The sequence below is a fragment of the Choloepus didactylus genome, chromosome 17 (assembly GCF_015220235.1).
Source record: "Choloepus didactylus isolate mChoDid1 chromosome 17, mChoDid1.pri, whole genome shotgun sequence".
Classification (NCBI taxonomy): Eukaryota; Metazoa; Chordata; class Mammalia; order Pilosa; family Megalonychidae; genus Choloepus; species Choloepus didactylus.
In genome coordinates this window covers 52,074,595-52,098,855 of record NC_051323.1, presented here as the reverse complement: position 1 = coordinate 52,098,855, position 24,261 = coordinate 52,074,595, and the positions used below count along the sequence as shown (strand labels likewise).

The window sequence follows — 24,261 nt, the reverse complement described above, 5'->3', positions numbered from 1 at the left end:
GCAATCTCATTTCATCCTTATTACAGTTCTGCGAGATAGATTTTCGTGTTCCCATTATTCGGAGTAAGAAACTAAGACTTAGATTTGTTAAGCAATTTGCCTCTGGGGGTGATGTAAATATACTAAGGGAGGGGATGGGGACTTGGATTTGAACCCAGGTCTACCTGCCCCTAAAGCTCATTTTTGCATAATATTTCTGAGACTTAGGCTGTTAACTGGTCAATCTATCTGTATGCCCAGTGCCAAAGACACCAAATCCTTCTTAAGTGGGACGGGATGAGTGCAAACGATCGCATTAATCTGATTCCCTTGTGTTCTTCAAGGTAGCTCAGAAGACTGTGAATTGAGTTCTGACCAGGTAAAATTTCCCCTGAGAATTGCATTTGTTCCCTTCTGATCCCTATCTCTCCGGTTATGCAAGGGGTTATGGAGACCTTGAACAGCAACCTCCGGTATCCCACCCCCAGTCTCCAAGTTGTCCTCAGAGACCTAAAAGACTGGAACTGGATTTCCAGTGCTGCCAGTAAAACTTAGGCAGAATGTAAGTGACAGAACAGTGCTCCCCCATATGTGCTTCCTAGGCCGCACCGACCCCAGTGCCTGGGCAGGTGTGTGGCACACACGGCCTCAGTCTACCCTGCGATGACCAAATCTCCCTTTGTGTTCAGCTCCATTAGCGGCACGTGGCTGTGTCGGAGAGGATTATCTTGGCATTCTATGTTTCACCAATTAGGCCAGAGCTAAACAACTTTGAAAGAGTTTCTAGGAGTCTTAGTGTTTTAATTTCTACATTTGGAAAATGCTAAGAGTTTATGGATTTAGAATCGAGTCTTTATTTCAGAAAACGTTTGTAGCAGGGACACTACTAGGTGTTTTTAATATAGAAGGAATAACAATAGTGTGTAACCTAAAGGAATTTGAACAGAATCCCACTGCTGTGTGCCTTAAAAGTGGAAAACACTGAAATTGAGGCGAAGAGAGAAATGAGTAATTTCCAAAAAATTGTAAGACATTTGGGAAAGAGTGTATGCCATGCTTACTTTAAAAATAAACCTGAGAGGCGGCAGGATAGAGTGGCTAAGGACCAGACTAGAACAGTGAGATAATAGGAATTCCAGAGCTTTTTAGACATGTAAACTTGGACTAAATGTGGGTAAATGATTTACTCTCTGTTGGCTTTCATTTCCTTATGTGTGCATTCTCCTTTACAACATACAGGCTAGTCACTGTATACATCTATGGATATGTACCCATATCTTTCCAGGAGTGCCATTCAGATTTTGGTGGCCCTGAGAGTGCAACATACAACCTGTACAACCTGATGAGTCACTTTATGGTCCACTGAGAAATGAAGCAACAGGACACAATAAATTAAAGTGCTCGTCATTTAAATACACTCTAGAATATCTTGGTTTTTGAGAATTATTAGAATCCACTATATTAAGAACAGAAAAAAAAAAAAAAAAAAAACCACTGACAGCTAATAGTCTTTTGTTTCTAAAGAAAATGATACAATGTTTTCTATCAATGTGCAAACAGATGGAAGCATCTCATTTTGAGGAAAAGAATCTAAGAGACAAAAAGAGTAATGGTTAGGAGGAGGAAAAGGACCTCATGTCACATAGTGACAGAACCTAAATAAGATAATAGATGAGGCATATGCAGTTTTTATGCTTAGCATCTAGTAGAGCTTAGTGGTAAAATTTCAAAAGTTTGCATCTCAGTTCATAAGACTCTTCTTATTCATTCTCACATTCAGATGGTTTCTAGTTCTTCTGGAATTTTGAAGAGTTGTTCTCAATGCAAATAATACAAATAATGATAATTATTTCCTGTATTTTATACCAATTTGCAGTTGACAAAGTGCTCTGTGATCCACGATATTACTTAATTCTCTCATCATCTCTGTTTGAATTTTTGATTATTAAGTCTATTTTACAGGGGAGGAAACTGAGGCTCAGAGAGTCAAGAAATCGGTTCAAGCTGCATAGTGAGTCATGGTTAGATGTCTGAGTTCCTGAATTTAGTTCCAGAGCTCTGGTCACTAGAACACAGTGATCAACCAATAAAACCAGTTTTATATCAAATTCTTCCTATGGTATTTTGAAGTCTAGAAGTCATGTATCTTAAAAATGAAATATATTTTCTCTGAAACAAGGTTTTATTTTTTAAAAAGATTCTATATACCAAATGAAAAGAGCTCCTAAAATTATGTTTCCTTTCCTTTCATGCCTTAAAATCTCCAGAGGAAAATGATTCTTACTTGAAAGAATTCAAAGGATAAAAGGTTATCCCAAACACTGGAAGGGAACAGAAAAATCTGACAATGCCAGGGGCTAAGGAAGAGTCTAGGATACTCCATTTTTAAACTGTTCTGTCTCCAGGAGGAAACAACTGGTAAAGAGAAGACAGAGGAGGCATTAGACAAGCATCAGGCACAAACCAATCAAGATGCAGGGAGAAAGACTGAAGCAAGACTTAAAGGAAACAAAAAAATATTCCCAAGTCATCAACATCTAAAAGTTTTCCACGTAATTAAAAAATGCTTACTTCTCTTTACATCTAGTATAAACAGAAGATGATGGGAACATCCATACCTGGAATATAGTATATAAGCTGGAAAGTAAAGGCCCAGTATACCCAAGTTTTACCCAAATAAACAACTGTAAGCTAAAAGAATGTGGAATGACAGGTGGTCCCTAATAAAAAAAAGTCTGGGTTCCAAATATTCTTTATTACATTTTATCTCCCTTGAATTTGCAGACTGTTTTCCCATGGAAACAATGTAATATAACATGGTTATGGTCCCATGTTAAGCTACTAAAAAAAAGCCTATTTAGAATTCCACAGAGTGCACCTAAAATATTAAAAAGTACTGGCCTGATTTCTGGGTCTTGGAAGCAGGAGTCATAAGGGAGAAAAGAATGAAGGGACACAAAAAATAATAGCTTGTTCCTAGTCACTATTCCTACCATAGCCAAAATTATGAAAGAGGAAGAATGCCTCTGTTTCCAGGTCCTCGGTATCCTTAAGCTTACTTTTTTGCCCCCTTTTAATACAATAACCACTCAGACATGCCCTATTCTCCCCAAATACACCACACTATAAAAATATCTATCGGTCATCTCTCTCAATCGTAACTTTAATTCTTAGCTGTGTTTAGAAGTAAGTTAGGAAGAAAGAAAGAAAGCAATCTGATTGAACCAACTCATAACAACATGTAAATGGCTGCTTTATACATTCGTTTATATACACAATACACACACAATTGCATTACTTATGTGTTAGCTAGGCACCATTCTAGGAGCCAGAGATATGAGAGAGAGAGAGAAGACAAGGTTTCTGCTTCCATGACGCTTACATTTCAGTGGGGACAGTTAGATAATAATAACACCCAGAAATAAATAAGCCCTACATTCCAGAAAGTAATAAATTCTCTACAGTTAAGAGGGTGATAAAGTACAGAAGAACTGGTTGACCACTTCACATTGTGTGGTTAGAAAAGCCCTCTCTGAAGAGGTGACGTTTAAGATGAGATACAATTGAAGAGAAAGGGCCAAGGGGAATAGCATTTTAAACAGCTAGTGCAAATCCTGAGGAAAGAATGAACTTGGCATGTGGAGGACAGAAAAAAGGCCAGGGCAGCTGAAGAAGAGTAGGCAAGGAATAGAACAGAGGGGAAGGATAGGCAGGGGCCAGATCTTATCAGTCTTGGTAAGCCAGAGTGATGGATGTGGAGTTTATCCTAAGTGAAATAGGAATCTGAAAGATCGTAAGCAGTAAAGTAAAGGGGAGTGCTTTATATATAAAAATGATCTCTAGCTGATCTTTGGAAAAAAAAAAAAAAACTGTCAGAAGGCAGGAGTAGAAGCGGGGAGGCGACTCTAGAAGTCTGAGCGAGAGAATAGATACTTGGACTAGGACAGTGGTGGTGGACAGCGGGATCACACGGGGCCATTCAAGGTTTACTTTAGAGGACAGGTCTGCAGGACTTGTAAATGGATTGGTAGTGGAGACGAGGAAAACGGGAGTGATGGAGAACAGGATAGATGATGATACTGTTTACCACGGAGAGAACAACCTGGAAAGAATAAGTTCAGTTGAAGGAAAAAGGGATGGGGCAGTGGAACTCAACAGTTCTGGTTTGGATGTGGCAATTTTGAGCTGGAAATCAGACACTGAATAGTGATATAGAGCAGGCAGTTGGGATATGAATGAGGAGCTAAGGGGAGAAGTTGAATCTGGAGATACCCATTTGTTAATCTTTGTCATACAGATAGCGTTTAAGCCACCGGGACAGATGGGATGGCCCAGGGAGTGAGCATGGACCAAGATGCGAAGAGGGCTGGAGGCCAAGCTCTAGCTCACTCCAACATTTGGAGGTGAGAAGAGACTGCCGGGGGAGCCCCCTGCTCCTCCAGAGAGGCAGCTCTGGAGAAAGGTGATTCGGAACAAAAGGAATGGGTCTTTAGGTTCTTGTAGGCTCACACGAGACGAGGGGAGTGGTGGATTAAATGAGCATTTGCTACCAGTTGGTATCAGGAAGAAGCACATCTCACCTGGAAAGTCATAAGCTCTCTTTCCTATTGTTTCTTTGAATAAAAGGTACAAAATATTTTTCATGAGATATATAGATATATAATCCTGCCTTAAGGCAGGAGGACTTGCCAGTGAAAGTTTTTGATGTTTCTCTCATCATCAGAAGCTAAGAGTCCCACTTAGAAAGAGGCAGTGGTGTTGGAGAGGAGCCTGGAGCCCTTCTCCTTCAAGAAAAGTGCCAAGAAATCAGCCTGGAGGCATGGCAGGCTCCCAGGACCAATGCCGATTAATGGAGGATGTGAGTGAAGAGGACTAGTTTTGTTTATTCTTCTTTGCCTGTAGCAAATGGGCTTTAGAATCTGGGAACAATAACATCTTTTTTTTGTTTTGTTTTGTTTTTGTTTTGGAGGAGTCAGGGGATGCATGAAACACTGCTCTGAACCAGCAGGGTTGCAGAATAAAGTCAGAAATGTTATGTTCGTTCAGCATCTTGTTCAATTTGCAGAGCTCTTTTTTTGAGGAAAAATGTCTGTTTATATAGATATGATTCTCTGAAATTACCTGTGAATATATTGTTTGGGGAGCATGTGGCACAGTTAATACTGAAGCAAATTATAGGAATTCTTCCAATAACAGAGCAAAGAAATCTGTCTCACGAAGGGGAGAAATTATGGCAGTGGAGGGAAACCATTTTGACAACTAATGATTCTGCTGCATTCTCCCCAAACATGTTTTCTCGCCTCTTGAGGTCTCTACCTGGGTTTTGAGCTGTGGCAGAGCAAGTGACTCCTTTAAACACTAAGGTTTACTGTGCTCCACAATTCAACATAATGGAAAAATAAAGATTGTAATCATACAGTTGCCACTCTTTTCAAAAGAGTTTATTAATACAAGAGATAAACGAAGTCATTTTGGAATACTGACATACAGAAAAAGGAGTCAGTTTGTGGGTGTTGGAGATGCAGAGTTGGGGAACAAAAAAAACATTATTCAGAAAAAAAGATGATGGAGAAAAAAGCATGCTTTATCCTTTGAAAACAAGAGATGCATTTGGTAGGACAAACTGCTGACTTCCCAGAAGGGCAGGCTGAATTTTGGATTGCTGTCATGGGAGATGTCATTTTACCTTTATTATCAAAACCTGCACACATTCTCCTCAGGGGTAAAACCCACAGACAACAATGTGTCCTAACTTGGCACCACTTTGCGGTTACTTAGGCCTTAGGGAAAGTGGACCCCAAAACATGTTTTCCCATAGTAACCTCAGAAAGAAATAATGGACTTAAATGTTTAGTCCCTTTGGTTGTACATATATTCTTTAAACAAAAAACAACTTACTATCTGAATATATTAACTTTTTCCTCTTGCTTGGTAAATTTCTGGTAATTTTTGGAAAAAAATAAAAATGAAGACCAAATATGGAACTGCGAGAACAAAGCTGGGGATTGACAGTCAATAGGAGGGCTTTGAGTAGCGCTGCTCACTAAGGTGGGAATAAGTGTACTCCCTAAATCTCCTTGTTCCCCATTAATTCAATTACACACCAAAACCCTGCCTGACCTCTTAAATCAGGATGCCCAATTGGTCAGGGAGTTGGATAAACACCGTGTGTCATGGCTGATCAGAGAAACCCTTTTATCCGTGGTTACTCAGGGATGAAGTGCCCTGATTTAGACTGGTCAGAATCGTCCCAAATTATTCAACATAAATAATAATCATAACAACTACTATATTATTGAGGCCATTCTATGTCCCGGATGCTTTACTAGATACATACTTTACAGATATTTTCTCCAATCCTTACCACAATTCTGCAACTTAAGTACGACTATCCCTATTTTCCAAACAAAGAAACTGGGGCTCAGAGAGGTACAGTAATTTTTCCACAGAGAATAACAACTAGTGAATTCCAGCGAAGAGAATTATATGATTTAAACTATACTTGTTTTCAGACTCAAAACCAAAAGGGTCGCCAGCTATGGCAAACTTTAGAAATCTATCAAGGCTGTGGCAACTATGGCATGTGGACAGTGACAGGCACAGGGGCTACCTTTAGCAGAGCTACATTTCCCTGAAGTTCTGCCTTTTCCCTAGTGTACTGTAATGCTTATCTTTGTCTTGCTACTTGGTAGAGACTGAGTCTTATTGCTCAAAGTTAAGACTGTACATCTGTCAGGGCACCAACTAGTGCTGAGGAGCAGGTCCACAACTTCAGTTAAAATCAGCTGTGATGTCTGCCAGAATCACCTGGAGCTGACAATGACATGCATTTCTGGGCTCTGCCCCTACAGCGTCTGATTCCATTGGTTACAGTCAGGCCCAGGCATTTGCATTTTTAAAACAAGCACCCAGGTAATTCTAATGCCCACCAAAATTGGAAATTTTCTTTGGTCAATGTTACATTTAAGGGAATATCTTATTCAGAAATCTGAGTAAACAATAATGAGCTATAGTTTGGCTTGGAAGAAAAACTCAGCTTACAAGGAATGCATGAAGGGATGTCCAGAAGTATGCACTTGATCCTCTCATTTTGTCATGCTTATTTTTTCCCTCTCCTAATCAATACCTACTTCTTTCTATTCACTCCCATTAATATTTGGGTCAAGAAAATATTTTTTCAGGTCTCCAGTAAGTGTGTTATCTCAGTTACCCAATGAGTACAGATGTACATGGAAATCATGCAAACCTCACCAGATAGATAAAGGACAGAAATATTCTTGATGACGATTTTGTGATTTTTTTTGTTTTGCTCTTTTGAAATTGCTAATTGTAATGAGAAGCTGATCAATCAATCTCCTATTTAAACCAATCTGCTCTCTCCATGGAGTCCCTCCAATATTGCTTTCCTAGCATCATGACGAGGAGGATGACAAGGACCAGCTTTCTAACCTTGAGAAGCACCACGGTAATGTTCTGGCAGCAACATTTCTTATATCCCTAGGCCTTCACTCTTCAGAGGCCTCGTCTGCTATCATAGCCCTTGAGACGGGTGCAAAGCAAGGGTCAAGAAGGCAAAGCAGCTTCTGGGGGAGTGACATGCAAGGGCATTCCCTACCTGGCACTGAAGTTCCAAGAGCAACGAACACCACCGCGGTCACGGAATCCTTCAGGCCAATGGTGCAGCCGAAGTGGGAAGCCAGGTCTCCGATGAAAGCGGTCAGTAAGCCAATCATGAGGATGGATACAATGAAACATGCCCAGCCATTCCAGTACTCTGTCGGGGGGACGAAGGCGAAGAGGACCTTCCAGAACACAGTCAGAAAGTGCATCACATAATCGAAACAGGACGGCAGCTTCTCCTCCCCACATTCGTCGTCATCATCGTCTTCCCCTGGAGGGAAAGGAATGAAACAGATTTCAACACAACTCATGCTGTCAGGGTGCTCCTCTCTCCCAATCCCGCCTTCCGAGCCTGTGATCCCTCCAATCTGAGTGACAAAGGGGCCTTTAGAGGTGGGTAAAGCCTGGGGTTTTCCAAGAGAGTAATCATAATCAATCAGTTAATTCTCGAGGTGCTGATATGCCCCGTCTCTGTGGCTTACGGATCAATGGTGTTAACCACCACCCTATTCTGGTTATACACAATAACATACCTTTTCTACTCTCATATCACCTCCAGTGAGATTTATCACTTCAGAAAAAAGGGTGGAAAGTCCTGTGCCAGACTCAGAAAGCAGCCTCTTTTGGAGAAAGATAGCAGTGGACTGTTTCTCTACTCAGGTTTTTTCTTCTGGCCTGAAATTCAGCTCTGGGGGATTCATAGTTACATAATCACCTATAGGGCAATGTTCAAACAAGCCCCTTTATCCCAGCTCTTCTGGGCCCTGCATATTTCTCCAGCTTCATCTCCTGGAATCTCCTGGAAACTCAAACTTTGTTCTGGCCACAAAGAATTATTTGCTTTTATTTTTTTTTTTTCAAACTAAATGCACTTTCTCCCACCTTTGCCCTTTAAAACAAAATATGCTTGCCACGTCCCATCCCTCCTCACTCATTCTTTACAACTCACTTCCCCTGTGAAGTCCTCTCTGACTTTCATTTGCCCCTAGCCAGTGCAAGCCTCTAGAGCAGCGGCTCTTGAAGCATGGTCCCTAAACCAGCCGCGTCAGCTTCACATGGGAACTTACTGGAAATGCAAGTTTTTGGTCCACCTGAATCAGAAACTGAGAGGTGGGGGCATAGGTTCAGCAACTTGTGTTTGAATAAGACCTCCAGGTGATTTTGATGCCCACACTGTGATTTGAGAACCACCGCTCTAGATTGTACCTGCTCACTTTCCTCTTCTCCAGCTGACTGTGAGTTCTTCCAGGGCAAGAATTTGTTTATTTTTGCAACTCTAGCATTTGGTACCCTCTCTAGCAAGTGTAATATACTGGGTAAGTGCTTGATAAGTGAATGAATGCATGAGTGAATTTCCACTGACTTTATATAACTTCATAATTACATTGTATATATATCACAATTTTGTTAATAAGTCATACTGGCAATGCACAAAGAATGCTGAGTATTTTAAGGACTCAGGAAGTCAATAATAGTATTCTAAAATGGAGATTCCTTTTATAATGTGATAATAATCCCTGTTCACATGTTTTAAAACTGGGATATTGAATGCCAACTTTTCTTGAAGTGGTGGCATATATATATTCATGAGTTTTGTGGCCATTTTGGAAAAAAGCTCTCATCACAGAGATCTATCTTATTTTATTCAACCAATGTGGAGAGAAGCAGTTGTGGCCAGCAAACTTTCTAGCTGACTATGTTACTTGAAATTGCCAGCCTGGAGCAAATTCACTTGCTCTTTGTGAGACAGTCCATGGCGTGCCCATCTGGTAGATCATTATTGGAAAAGCCACCTGAAAGCAGAGGAGCTTTGAGGGAAAAGTGCCTCTCCATGAAGCATGAAAAGAGGGATGTCTGAATTTGTCACCTGTCATTTTACAGGGGAGAGGGAAGAGGCAATAGCCCAAGCTTCAAGGAGCACAGGGTCAGAATTATCATGCAAATGAACTGGGGATCTGTGGAGGAAAAAGCATAAACTGTTGGGAGGAAGCCCCTATCACTTGAATCGAACCACCTTTGGAGATGAGCATTCAGGTCAACTAGATGGAAAAAGCATTGTTGACTGCTTCCCACTTTTTCTCAATGGTCATGTTATGGTTATTATACATTTTTAATATCACCCTTGCCTGAAAGCAGGAGATGCTTTTTAACAAAAGCATCTATTTGGAAGCCTGCTATGTCACACCATTTATATGCAGGGACAGCCACTCAGTGCTTCTACTTCTTCCTGGTTTCCTTATCCATTTCTGCTCTTTCTTTCTTTCACTTTCCTTTCCACTACTCTTTTACCTTTACTATGGCTTCAGGTAGAACCCAATGCAAGGGCTGCAATTATCAGGGCTGAACTGAAAGAAGGAGAAAGAAGAGGGAAGAAGAGAACCATGCTAATTCTTTCCCTTCTGTTTTCCACTCCCAGTCCTCACTCAGGAGGTGGGTGGTGGTGCATGTACTCCAGGAAAGATCAGGAGGATCCCCTGGGGTTCAGAAAAAGCACTAGACTTTCTAGTCATATTTATTTTGTGTCTTTGTGGACATTTTAGAATTGCACAGGGCACATGCTTAAAACAGTTTGGAAACCACTGAAACTTAAATCAATCATTTGTAGCAACACAGACCATTCTGCCTCTGAATCTGTATAAAATTACTTCATTTCAGGTGTATGAAGATGAACAAGGAAACAATAATGGACCTTCTCAGAAGAAATGACACTTAATTGAGAGTAGATATTAGATTTATCTTCAGGATGGAAATAACACCTTCCCCATGAGGGATGTATAGGGAATAATTATATTATCTCTGCAAAGTTTTTGAGGATTAGTCAAGATAATGATTATCATGACAGTTATAATTATTTTCTTACACTTAGGATTGTTACTGTGTTTGCTCATCATTATTTAATTGCTTAGCCAACATGCTGGGTCCTAAGGTTACATTCTATGCTTTTAAAAACAAAATTTAATCTTGCCCTCCAGAAGTAACTTCACAATTTTTGTGTGTGGGGTTGAGTGTAAGTGTGTGTGAGGGGGGTGGGGGGAGAGAGAGAGAAATAGATTTCCTTTTGTGGGCTTCCTTCATTACAAGAAACCTTAAATATTTTTAATGCTTATGTCTGGAAGGGGAGGCCCATCAGTTTTATGGCATTTGAAAATAGAAGTGGCTCCACAGTCTTTTCCCTGGGATCTCACTGCTCTTTATAAATTTTTAACCCCCAACTCAGATGCCATTGAAATATTAAAAATGACCACAAACTGCGATGCAGGATGCACAATTACTCCATCTTGGCAAAGGACAAAGAAATATTATGTTCATCCATCACCATCTGGACTATACTTACAAGTCAGTTCTTTGGGAAGAGCAGTGGAGCATTAAAAAAAATCTGGGAGCATTTTATGTAAAGCAAGGATGATTGTATCTGCAGTTCTGTGTGTTTATCAGGGTTACTAGGGGCTACATAATTAAGAGTCCCTTTCCTCCACAAGCAAAGATAAAGATGGGTTTGGTGGGTTTGCTTGTAAAAGGATCCCAAGCAAATTTCTTTTATCTCAGAATCCTTCTTTTTGGTTTTATGGATTCTACTAATGGAAATATGACAAACTGTATTCAATTGATCCCTCCCATGGCCTTTTAATGCTTTTCTTGATACATGTTGGGCTTCCTCAATAAAACTATAAAAAACAGCCAAATCATTAAAACTGGAGAGGGGCATCACTTCAACTACTGATCAAACAGTGGTTGCACCAGCCCTGTTCATCATGGCAACAAGGGTGTTGTCACACAGCTGAGCATTAAAGGCCATGCCTGGGCTTGGCACCCTCAGATAACAAGTCTTAAAGTGTCAGGTGTGTGTTTCCATCCCTCCCTTGGTGCTAAGCGTTTGGCCTCAGGCTGAGCTTTGAGACCCAGAAAAAGAGGTTGCTGGGTTGTAGTACACACTTGGGTCAGGAAACATAAGCAGTTTCTTGCACTGATATCTTATTTTGGGGGCAAAACACTTAGCTTTCCTGAGCCTCTATTTCTTACTGGTCAAATGAGTTTCCCAACTCCCACACCACAAGGCTGTTGTGAGGATGGAAGAGGACATGCTCGAGTCCTTTGTAACACTGTAAGCCCCTTTACAGGTGGCTGTGCCATGTTCCATCATTGTTACTTGTCAAAAGGAAAGCAGTAAATCAATGCAACCTGAATATCCAGATTTCTCAAATCAATACCCTGTTTGAATGAGCCATTAGAACTCCAGTTTCCTCAAGCTGCTTGGTTTTAAGAAAAGAAAGAAATGAAAGAGGGAGGAAACATGACGGCATGTCCACTATATGACAGGCCCTGAGCTACATTCATTCACATTCCTGATTTTATTTTATTCTTAAAAGAACCCTGGGAGGCAGATATTATTAGTCCCATATGCACATATGAAGAACCTGAGTTCAGAAAATTTAAGTGACTTTCTAGAATAATCATACAGTTGGTGAGTAGCTGATTTGGGATTTGATCTACCAGCTCAGGGCGCATTTTACTGCATATGCTGCCTTGTTGAAGCAAGTTGAAGAGTTTAGACTCTAGGATGTATTGCTTCAAAGTCTGAATCTGAGACTTCTACTGCCTAGTGCTTTATAAATACAATGCTGCCTTTCTTTAGGAATTTGAAAATATTGATGCATCATCAACAATGTTGGTATTCTAATTTATTTTCTAGATAATAGGGTACCTTTTTTTTTTTTTTTTTTTTTTAGCAGAGTCAGCTGAAGGCTTTCCTAAGCCCTTGGACCAACTAAACACAAGAAGTAGGGCAATGAGGTAAAGGGAGGACATCATGGATATGACGTTTTTTGAATTTCTTGGATTCCAAAAAAAACTTGGATTGTGACAAGTTCTTATTTCTATTTCTAGTTGCTAAAGGTCACCCCTTCAGCTCTGAATCAAGTGTTCTAGTTTGTGCCTAGTTCTCCACCCTAGAATTTGAGAAACCGGCCTAAAGCACTGCAAGTCTGAAACGTAAAGCAGTTTGGGGGATGTATTCTGCTATTCGTTAATCCAAGGAAATGCCAGGCTTCCAATGCATTCCAGGCATTCATTTATCTATAATTACTCCTTTTCATTTTGCAAGAGTATCCTCCAAATATAGAAATGATGAGGATGATCTGAAGGCTCTCCAGGAGTATGAGAGAATGGATATAGGATGGCCTATGTGGCTAACCAGACTGCATGCATATGACCTTCCTAGGCCCGGCAAGCGTGACTCAGCAGCCCCAGGTCATCCACGAATCAGTCACTGAAGTTCTGGCACTACGGTGGTTTTCTGTATCTGTACACACTGTTTTGGGCACAATTTCCTTCTGAAATTTTCTTTCCTTTTTTTTTTTCTTTTCAAGCTCAGTTGATTTGATTTTGATCTCTTTCATTTATGAGCACAAACATTTGTTGCCTCCAAACAAATTACCAAAATAATTTGATTGAACGGACTTCCTCCTGCACAGATATCACTTTTTTTGGCAATCTGATATACAGCAATTATACATCAAGTTCTACTTTCCTGTTACATATGTCTATTTCCCTTTGAGTTCAAAGGTTCTGATAGAATCATTAAATGTGTAAGGTGAAAGAAACATTAGCAAGCAGCTAATTTACCCCCTCCTATTTTAAGAGAAAAACTGAGAACTGTGTATATGTGTGTGTATGGGTGTAGGTGTGTGTGTGTGTAACCCATAAGGGCTTGGTTTAAACCCGGTACTTTTACTGTCTTGTTCATACAGTGATCTAATTATTTCTTTTCTCTCTCTTCCCCCTTTTATTTGCTTGTATCTTATTTCTAGTGAGGAAGCAATCATCTATCTGTTCCTGTGCTTAATGGTTTCTATGTGCCACTAAATTCAGTCAACCCAAGATTCATTCCCAAATAAGAATTTACCACTTGTTCTGGATTTTGGGGAGGTGCCATAAATATTTCCCCACAACCTAATCTTTGGGAAGTACTCGCAAATTCTCTGATGCAAAGTCAGTAACTTTTCTCCCAAGGATATTGCAAGATACTTCCTTATCAGGAGGGATCTCAAAAAATAATCTACTCAAATTTCTCAATCTATGAATTGCCAAAGCACAAAGGAAACGGCAGGTATTTGCTTCTATCAACTGAAACATCTGGGCATTAGAAAATATCTGAACTTCAAGCACTGGGAGAGTTGCAGGGGTTGCTAAATTCAACCCCTTCTAATGTGAATTCCTGTAAAATCTCTCTGCCAAATGGTCACCTGTGCTATGCCTAGGAGTCTGTTTTAGGGAGCCCATGAACTCACAATGCTGGTTTAACTGCCCCTGGCTGTTAGGCATCACCCATTTGTCTAGATTCCTTCCCTTAGGCACCTTGAAATAAGTCTAATCCTGTGCTGCATGACATTCCCTCTGACATCTGAAGACGGTTATTCTCATATCAGCCCCAGTCCTGGCTTTAAGTCCCTTCTCTAAGCTGTTCACACCACCCCGGGCATCCTCTAAGTTCGCCATGCCCTTCCTAAAGTACGGTGCCTGCAGCTGAGCACAACTCCAGGGGCCACTCAACCCACCTGCGACGGGGAAGGTCTTTCACCTCTCATTCTAGGCACGTCACTTCTTAATTGTACACATTGGGCTTTTGGTAGCCACATCACACACTGAGCTTACAACTATAAATCAACAACAATAATGAATCACTGCTTTAATGCCATTTCTAGGTCATGTTTTCCATTTCCCACGCCAGTATAATTGAGTTTTTTGGGACACGAATGTAAAATCTTGCATCTATCCTTATTAGGCTCTTTAAGAGAAGTGATTACTTATTGCCTTTCTTTTCAGTCCATGCTAAACTTTGTCATTAAAAAAACCCTGTCTCTTCTTAGAAAGTTCCCTTGTGTGGCCAGTTGTCCTTGGGGAGGGTGAAGGCCCTGCTATCGGTTTCTGGAGTTACTGCCATAACCCCATACAGGAAAAACGTGTGAGCACAACGCTGGAGTTTTTTTGAGAGGTCCTTCTTTACTAGCTAGTGGCGATCAGAATTAGTGTGGATACCCCATGCTTACAAACTGTTGTGACTGGGCACCCACTATACAGTTTCATATAGTTTATTCCCAGTGCCCCAATGTGGACAGCCTGTTGCTGAAAAATCTCCTGTCGTGGTCCCTGGTTTAAATTCTACTTTGCTGGATGAATGCATTGGTTATCACTGCCATTGTGTATCAACCTTGAGTTCAAGATTACTGTGGATTTGTGACCTGGCCTCTGGCCTGTTCTTGGAAGGATGGAGTGTCCTGTTAATCATACCTGCCCCCTAGTTCCAAGCCAGAGACAGCAGTGAGCCTTCCTGGCTGCCAGGACCACTGCTGGTGTCAGCCCTTGCTGAGGTCTAGGGCCAGGTGATGTGTGACAGTGTGGGAAGGTATCCCAGAAGGCAACTCACTTTCTATGAATAATGCTCAATCCTGTCTGGGACAAATGAAACCCTGGTTGAAATTTCCCACAAATAACCAAATACTTACCAGCGTAGGCCATCATGGACCTTGTTAAGATGGTCAACATAGCCCAAGAAATATCTAATGTGACAGAAATATTTCTCTGCAGATGAAGCTATTGTCAAAATGAAAAACAGACCCATTGAGGAGTTCTAGCTCCATGGAAGTATGAGTATTAGCAAAATTAATCTAAGATGAAAATTGTCTGCTTAGCTTCTCTCTCTCTTTTTTAAAAATAATTCCTCTACATGAACCGAATGATCCCAAATGATCTTAGGTTGACAAATTAGTCATGTGTGTGTTTTGCCCCAAGCCTCACATTTTCAAAATAACCACAAATCAGGGGGAAAATCTTGAAATACAGAGTTTATTCTTATCCTTAATTAATTGTGGAATTAACAGAATTCTAGGTTCACGCAACAGAGAAGTGTATTCCCGGCAGACCTGAGCACCTCTGAAAGAAACCTGCAACAGGTGGGACTGGTACTCCAGCAAGTGGAGATGCCTCCTGCTGGTTTGGATGCTTTCGTTACAGTGCGTAGTAGATGGGCACACCAGGCCCCAGGGCTCTGAGAACACTTTGTAAATAGCAGCTGCGTCTAAATTAGTCTCCTGGAGAGTGGGAAGCTGAGTCTTGGAAGAACTGTTTGAGGGCAATAACTCTGTAATTTTCAGTAAAAGTTCTCAGTGTTAAGTTCCTAGGAAAATGTTGATATAAGGGGTGGATGTAAACCATAAGCTGTTCCACACCCAGAGAAGCATAGAAACTTATCCAGATTCCTTTAAGTTGCTTATGAGATTAAGCTGTGAACTCAGGTTCACTGACTGAGCACTGACTTTTATAAATGTGGGTAAATGCACACATCTCACTTAAATCTTCCGCCTCTCAGCAACCTGGCAAAGCAGGTGCCATTTTAACAATGAAGAAACCAAGGCTCAGAGAGTTTAGCTACCTTCTTATGAAATCTAACACTCTTTCTGTCACTTCACCACAGTTATTTGACTCACTGTATCCACAGAGAAAAATATCTGTGGTTTGTCCAGCAAAATTACATTCTGATAAAATCTAAATGCAGTTGGCGTTATTTTATGAAAAGTGCAATTGGGAAATAACTATCCTCCTTAAGATAACCTTTAGTATACAATATGTAAAATATTGAATGGCTCTTTCAGGGAATGAATGGCTGGATCCATTTCTTTAATTCTCCCTAAAAGAGTCTGATTTTCCAACCCTTTAACCTTGGGGCCAATCCTCTATTAATGGTTTATACTGGCTCTATTGGGAAGTGGGAATCTCCTCATTTTGGCAACAAACATTGATCTCTGGAGAACATCAACAATAGCCTCCTCCCCTGTGACAGCTCTCCTGATCTCAGGATCACTTGAAGGAACTTGCTTCTGATCATGGGGTTTGTGAGCTGATTTGCTAGCAAAGCAGTGATGCAAGCTGAGGATCTAAAAGTCTAATCTTGGACTCAGTTTGCACAATACAAAGTGACTGCAATTACTCAGGGCACTCCTCATCTGCTCGCCCATTTCCTTCTCTCTGTTGTGATTTTCAATGAGATCCCAGTAATTAGGGCCTTCTACTGAGGGTCCCATGATTTTGAAACTCTTGGGCACTTCACAGATTCTTTATGTGACTTAGCTTCTCCTCCAGGAAAATGGGGATGGCCATAACTAACTTTCCCCTTGGTGTTGTTGAAAAGATAAATGAGATTTGCAGGAGGAATGAAATGCCTATCTATAGTAAACTTGGTTTTGAATGGGAGGGTTGGCTTGTTGGTGGAATTGAGATGGAGCATCTCCTTGCCCTCCCTGCTCGTGAACACAGTCTTTAGGGGGTAGGCGGGCTAAGGTGGGTGTTGACAATCTTGTCTCTCTGTCTGCCAATGGCTTTTTGGTCTCTCACAAATAACATCCCTGCATTAAGCAGTTGTGGAACTTTTCTTCAATATACCCCATCTTAAATATACCTCTTTGTCTCCCACTCTCACTGGGTCTGTGATCTCTCTACCTTATGTGGTTAAGGTATGGTACAAATGGTATTAAGGCTGTAGGTCTGAAAACTAAAAATATTTCACGTCACTCTTCTGCACCACAAGCATAAGCTGAACTTCTAACCTGGACCAATTTCTCTAGAGGATGTTCAAAGAGAATGGAGTGGTTGAGGGAATGACTATTAGTACCATTCATTTCTTCAATAAATATTAATAACATGTGGGTCAGTCACAGTTCTAGGCATTGAAAATAAAGACCTACAAGCCCCCTGATCTCATGGGACTTCCATTCTGGCAAGAGGAGATAGAGAGTAATCAAGTAAACAAATGAACTAATATGAAAATTTCTGATGGGTAGGAAGACAAGAAGTCTGGTAATATAAGAAGAGTGATCGGACGACTGGAAAACCCCTCTGAGGAGGAGACTGGTCAGCTGAGACCTTAATAATGAAAAGCCAGGAAACAGCTTGTGTTCAGGCACTGAGGCAGGAGTCCATTGCAAAGACTAGAAAGATGCCTGTGTCTTATGGGCATTAAGCTCTGGGAGGCAGAAGTGTGATGTGATGGAAAGAGGACTGGCCTTGGAATCAGAACCCATGGGTAAGTGTGTGAGTCCCAACTTCTGTCTTTCCATCTCAAAAATGGGCTTATTAATAAACACCTACTGTACAGGCTTGTTGTGAGCCTTGTGTGGACATGAAACAACTATTCCCCAATGGCGAGGTTATTCTCTCACTCAGTGCTGCTACCGTGTGGGCCCAGGAAAGTTTCAGTCTTTGCTTTCCTCCTCCTAAGGGATCACATCCTCAACAAGCTGAGAGGTCATCAGGTAACCCTGGGAGGCAGACATGGAATGTCCCAGTGCTAAGGTTCCACAAATGTACACTCTGAAGGAAAACTGCTGAATGGTGTACCAGATAATAGACAGGAGCCTTAGGTGCTCAAAAAGGCTCCGTATGACTTTGGAGGGGACTGTTTACCTCTCTGGTCTGTTTCTTCTTTATTAACAGAGAGGGGTGGTTGGAATAGCTGATTGGTAAGTTTCTATTCTGATCTAAGAGGTTCTAACAGGACATCAGACACAACACCCAGCCAAACATGACCAGGAAAACACAAGGCAGTGGAGATGCACAGGGTGTATGAGTGAGTGTGTATGTATGTGTGTGTGTGTATGTGAAAGCCTACTGGTTTGAGCAAATGGCTTTAGATTGCAGGAGCTGAATGACAAGGCCTTATCAAGAGAGCAGACTGTGGACAGCAAGAATTAATTCTCCAAGCCACTTTGATGAGGCTCCTCTCTGTCTATGGTGTGCACGTGGTGTGTATGGGGTGGCTGTGTTTTCTTCTCTTTCCATCTCTTTGGATAATGTTGAAATGTTTCCCTCTGAAAAGAGTATACAACGGCCTCTGCCTGGGAATGAAAAGTCCCTCCATGCCCTGGTGCACTGATTTGTAAGCAACAACCAAAACTATTCACATCGCAGCAGCTGATGCCAACAAAACAGCTACTGGAACCCGTGATGGTGCATTGTTAGCAGAGCCGAGCTGCTGCCTCTCCAGACAAAAGCTGCATTAGAGATGTGACTTCAGGCTTACAAATCAGAGCATGGAAGCATTCTGGAGCCCTTCAATACAGTGTTTGCTTCAAGATTTTGTAATAAGCAATTTAAGAGAAAAACAGCCCAACAAGCCAATATTCTTTTCAGAAATATCAGCTAAAGCATATCAGGGGGCCAGAAAATAATTGCTTTTTTTCCTCCCATCCTCTGGTGCTACCACCCCTATGTAGCTCTCCTGCCTCAATACGAGACTAGGAGTTGAAATTACCTGATTCAACATTTTATTGTGCTACAACTGACACTTCCAAATTGATAGAGATCCTAGATTTGCTTTGCCTGCCAACCAGTATGACTCCAGAATATTTCCCATAAAATTTTTTCTCTCTGGAACTTACTTTCTCATGCTCTTTCTTTCTCATGCTTTATGCTTGTTCTCTTTCTCAGTTAGGATCATAATCATGAGCTAAATAACAGTAAAATTACACAAAGAAAATTGACAGAAAATGCCATTTTGATATGGATTTGTAGATCCAGTTTTCATAGGCATAAATAAATATTTTATGCATACAAATAACATGCATATAATGTGCCTGCATGCCATGCGTATATGTATTTATTATATATGGATTACAAATGTCTAAAAAATGGCATGTGTGTGTATATGTGTTTATATAGATTTTCTAGATCAGACATGGCGGTATGCAGAGTGAAAACAGGCTTTTATCCCAGTTACATATGGATTAGAAAGCACTGATTCACACATTAATTCATTTATTCTTTGGTTAAAAAATATTTATCATTGACAGACACTGTCCTAGGTGCTAGAGCAGCAGTGGTGAACAAGATAGATTTGCTGTTGTTAAAAAAAAAAAAGATTTTATTTCAGATTCTTCCAACTTTTAAGAAGACTCTAGGAGGTCTGCAACTATTAACAGAACATAAGATACTTTAAATAAAATTGAACAAAAAGGTCCAAAGAAAACAGAAAGGATACTTTCAGACACCTGAGCTGAGTGAATTTGGAACACTTGGTCAAAGAATTGACTAAGCTTTCTGACAGCCAAAGCAAATAAGAAAATATTGAATTTTATCGTTATGATTTTCTAATAGCAGAGATGATAAAAATGAATTTGCTGGATAACAAATCTCTTTTCTTTAAACCACACTAAAGTAAGAATTTATCAAGTGTTCTTTAAAGTGTAGTGAGTGGCATAATGAATAACCACTGTAAGATTTTACAGAAGATAAAATCATACTTTTCAAATGTTATACTTTAAAGGTAAAAATTAAAATTATAACTAAATTATAATCCAGTGAGGGCAGTTTTGACAGGGGCTCTGACAAGGATTTAAAGATTATTTTCTGATATCTAATTCAAAGCAAGGAAGATCTGCGACTGAATTAACACGTCCATAAGACAGTGTGTTTTAAGCATCAGATGTCTTACATGAGCTTTGCCAGGTCTGTGTAATTACCCAATTTAACTAGTAAGTACTCTAAGGCAGATATTCCATCTTGATTAAAGCCAGAGAACTCAATTTCCAATAGCAGTACCATGGACAGCAAACTGACATTCTATTCCTGAAAATGAAGTGTCCTTTAGGTATCTAAAAGACAACTCATAGAGGTTGAGTCCAATCCCCTCATTTCATAGGTAAGAGGGGAGGACTTCTCTACAGTCACACAACTAATTGGTGGCTCTTTAGCCATTTAAACTCAAGTCTCTAGGAATGCCGTCCATGTTGTATGCACTCTCTGTCCCAATGAATGTGACTATTTTAGCCGTATATTGCAAAAAGGAGCGACAGCCAAGTTGGATGGCAGCCAAGGTGTCCATGTCTCTTGTTAGTTTACAATAATTGCTATTCAACTTTTATTCCAATTAGTTCAAGCATCCCAAAGATTCTAAGAATGAAAAACCTACATAGAATACCTAATATCACAGGGAAAGACCATGAACTTGAAGAAAAGGCAGGACATTGATTCTATTTTATTTGTTTCAGAAGATCAGACATAATTTCTTACAGCAGATATAAATCCAGTTCCAAGGTCACACAAGAAATTTGGAAGTCCTACTGAGTTCCTCATGATGGGATTTAAGCTGGGCTTTCTAGGAAATGCACTGACTGCTCCTGTCCACTTTGCATGATTGGTTCTCTTCTTTCTGATTTTTCTGCACCTCTGTCCAAGTTCAGTTCCCAACCCTTAATTTCATCATGCGTAACTGAGAATAAGACCTCATCAGCTCCATCCCTTTTGTCCCGCTTTATCTCTCTGAGATCTGGTCACTTGAGACCCAAATTAAGTTGTAGGAGGGACACATAGGGTTGAAACTTACTCCCTTTGGTCTCACCAAGAAAGGGTTCCATATTCCCACTGGCCACTTGATAGTTATATGACCTTGAACAAGTTAGGTGACCACTCTGGGCCTCCAGGGTCCTCACTTGTAAACTTAAGACAAAGAATATTTATATCAGAATATGGCTGTGGGAGATTAAAATAATATATACAAAGCCCTGGCCATGTTAATATCTAGGGCCATTGTTTAAGCAAAATGTGGGCCACAATTTCCTACACAGATTTTTGTCTGAGTTAAAGGAAGCCAGACCTGCTTAACTTTACTTTCACCATGAAACCAGCATCCACTTTCATGAACCATAGTCAGCTTATGATTTTAGACAAAATATCTTTCTAGACTCATGAGAAACATAGCAAAATGAGAACTCCCAATCCTTTAATACCCTGCCTCTTTTTTTGTTTGTTTGGGTTTTTTGGGTTGTCTTTTAGCCCTATGTAGGCTATGTCAAATCTGATCTAACCAGGGTTTTTCTTAAATTGCTTAAATGAGATTTCTTCAAATGACCCAGAGTTAGCACATGAAATTAACACATTAATACTGTATGTCCCTGCAGTAATGATGGCTGATCATAGTGAAGGTGCTTGGAAGATTCCTGCTTAGACCAGATGGTATGGCAATCCCTCGGAACTAATTTGAGGCACGATTTTTATTATTTATTTTTGAGAACTATTTAGAGTGGATCAAATCTCAGTAGGACAGTATTTACAAATGAATTGTTGCCAGGGGCACTGAGTTGACAGTTTTGGATATAAAATAATTCAATTTATTTGAGAGCACTTATTAGTTCACAGAGCATGCATGGTTGAAGAACTGAAGACAGAAGCATCCCCCAAACTCAACTGGTCTCCACATTGGTGACCACACCCTTCCACCTTTTTATTTGATTGAAGTCGGGTCTTTCATTGTAATATACTGTCAAGTACAGCAAGTGTATGACCAACCAGGCCTCGAGTGGAGTGTCTGCCCTTGTACCGGGGAGGATTCTGCAGGCATTTCTGAGCTCCAGTTACAGAACAGGAAGACAATTAGGCACTTTTGAATCATTATCTTAGTCTTCTTTGAGGTTAAATTTTAAAGACTGTCATCTCATCCCTTTCCTTCTAGGCAAATATATGTGGACCATGCGCTGTTATTGTGCTGACTATTTCATTTGAGTGAGCAAGGTAGGTGGGGAAGGTATGCTTTTCCATTGCCCAAGTTGGAGGGGCCCTGGATCACAATGCCATTATGGTAGCATAGGACTCTAACGGCCATTGACAGAGCTCCTAAATGCCAAAATTGGATGGTATCTTAGAGTTGGCCGAGTCCAGCTCCCATTTTACTGATGATGAAACTAAAATTCATGAAGAGCACATACTCTGTCATGGTAAGAGACAGGATCAAGACTAAGGTGTTTTGTGTGTGTGTGTGTTTGCCACTTTCATGCATTCCTTCATTATGAGGATGCTAATAAATGCTATGTCAGATATGCAAAGTCCCTGTCAAAAGTAAAAGGATCTTGGAAAAAGCCATAGTGGTAGATATTTAAAATTATCAGATAAAAGAAAGGACAGTGTGTTGATTTTCTTGAAAGAATGTCACAGATTAGTAGGCAGGAGAAGCCTGTGGATGCATAGAGGGAAACAAACACTTTCCTTTGTTCTTTAGCAAACTGAATGGCATCCTCTCTAAGGAACTATGAACTAGGCTGTAAGAAAGAAACTTAACAAACACTAAAGAAGAACAGCCTTCATTTTGAACTCCAGCTCAAATTGCATAGCGAAAAGCCCCTCAGTACAGCTCTTTAAAAGCAATTTAATATTTTTAATAAGGCAAATCTTTCTGATAGTCAACTATTTAGCCATGAAAACTTAAAATCCAATGAAATTCTGTTTTCAAAAAATGCTGCTTTCCAAATTTTATTGACCATTTAACAACCAGGGAGCATTAACATTCTTTAGACACTTAAAATTTAGTTGTAATGACACATATATTGAGCTTTCTAACTTTCCTTTGTGTAATTTAGTGCCTATAAAATATGTTTGCCTTACTGATATTTTATGTCTCAAAATGGTAAATAAGGCCAATTTACCCAGCAGCCTGCAAATTTCTAAGCAATTGTATCTTATTCCCAAGAAGTCATTTAGAAACATAAAACAAAATATATTGTACAAGAAAACCCTGCTTGAGAGGTTTTGTGTTTTGTTCATTAACGTTTCAAAGGATTTGGGCAGGATCTAGTCCCATAATGAGAATGATAAAACTATAGCATGGGGAGAGGTGGCAAGGCCAGTGTCACTCAGTGAGACAGAGGTGGGCAGCAGTTGTCCTCACCGTAAAAATTCTCTCTTAAAAGCAGTAGATGGCTCATTGGAGTAGGTAGGGTTCAGAATAGATCAGGGTTCCAAAGCCACACAGCCTTGCTGAGTCTCAATTTCTTCCTCTTTAAGGTAAGTATAGTAACAATACCTACTCCACTGGGTTTTGAGGGGATTTAATGCAATGTAATGTACATGAAAATATCTGCAAACCAAATACACCTCCATTTGAAGTAAAGAAATATTAACCTCTTTAGTTGTTTCTCTGAATACCTGTTCTGACTGGGATCAATGACACAACTTTGACCTTGTTAGTGGCATAATCTGTCTAGCTGCTCAAAGCTATCCTTTTCCATTGCCATATAGTGGTCATAAATGTTTGCATTTCTAGAAAAGCAAATTCAGCATTAATATGTCTATTGATGGAGTCATCTTGGTGACCCTAAGATTGCAGCCTCTACACACTTCCTGTCTCCCTCCAAAGCTTTATTTTCCTCCATGATAAGGTTCACCATCATGCATTCACTTTATTCTTCTTATTTGTCTTATTTGAGTCCTCTTCCATTAGAATGTATGTATACTTGGGCAGGAGTATTTATCCGTGTACTTCACTGTCGTATCCCTAGCAATAAGAACAATGGCTGACTATAGAAACATGAATTAATGATGACCAGTATATGACCTGTATACAAACACTCATACATGTGCAGCCAAAGGAAACCCAGAAATATCAGGAAGGGTTCACTAAAGCTTATGTGGCCTTTACTGTTTCAATTCTGATACGTCAAAGCCCATAAAACGATTTGGTGCACTTTTAATGTTTTCTATTATTGGCTTTATCAGCAGCTTCTTATTCAGGTCATCTTTGTACTTTTCATTTTTCTGTCTGTGAAAAGGGAGTAGAGCTCATGCCTCTGGTGCTAATCTTAGATTTACAGAGAAACAAAAGCCATAATGAGACTTTCCCCCTCC

At 40.2% G+C, this 24,261-nt stretch overlaps 1 protein-coding gene across 24 annotated transcripts in view; it reads right to left on the bottom strand.

Moving 5' to 3' along the window:
• The window catches only part of SLC8A1 (solute carrier family 8 member A1), a 376,616-nt gene that overhangs the window by 19,195 nt on the left and 333,160 nt on the right, over positions 1–24,261 (bottom strand). For all 24 annotated transcript variants that reach the window (XM_037807837.1, XM_037807853.1, XM_037807855.1 and 21 more), the window contains one exon: positions 7,595–7,870. In XM_037807837.1, coding sequence (XP_037663765.1) covers positions 7,595–7,870 — 276 coding nt within the window. The remainder of the gene's footprint in view (positions 1–7,594; positions 7,871–24,261) is intronic.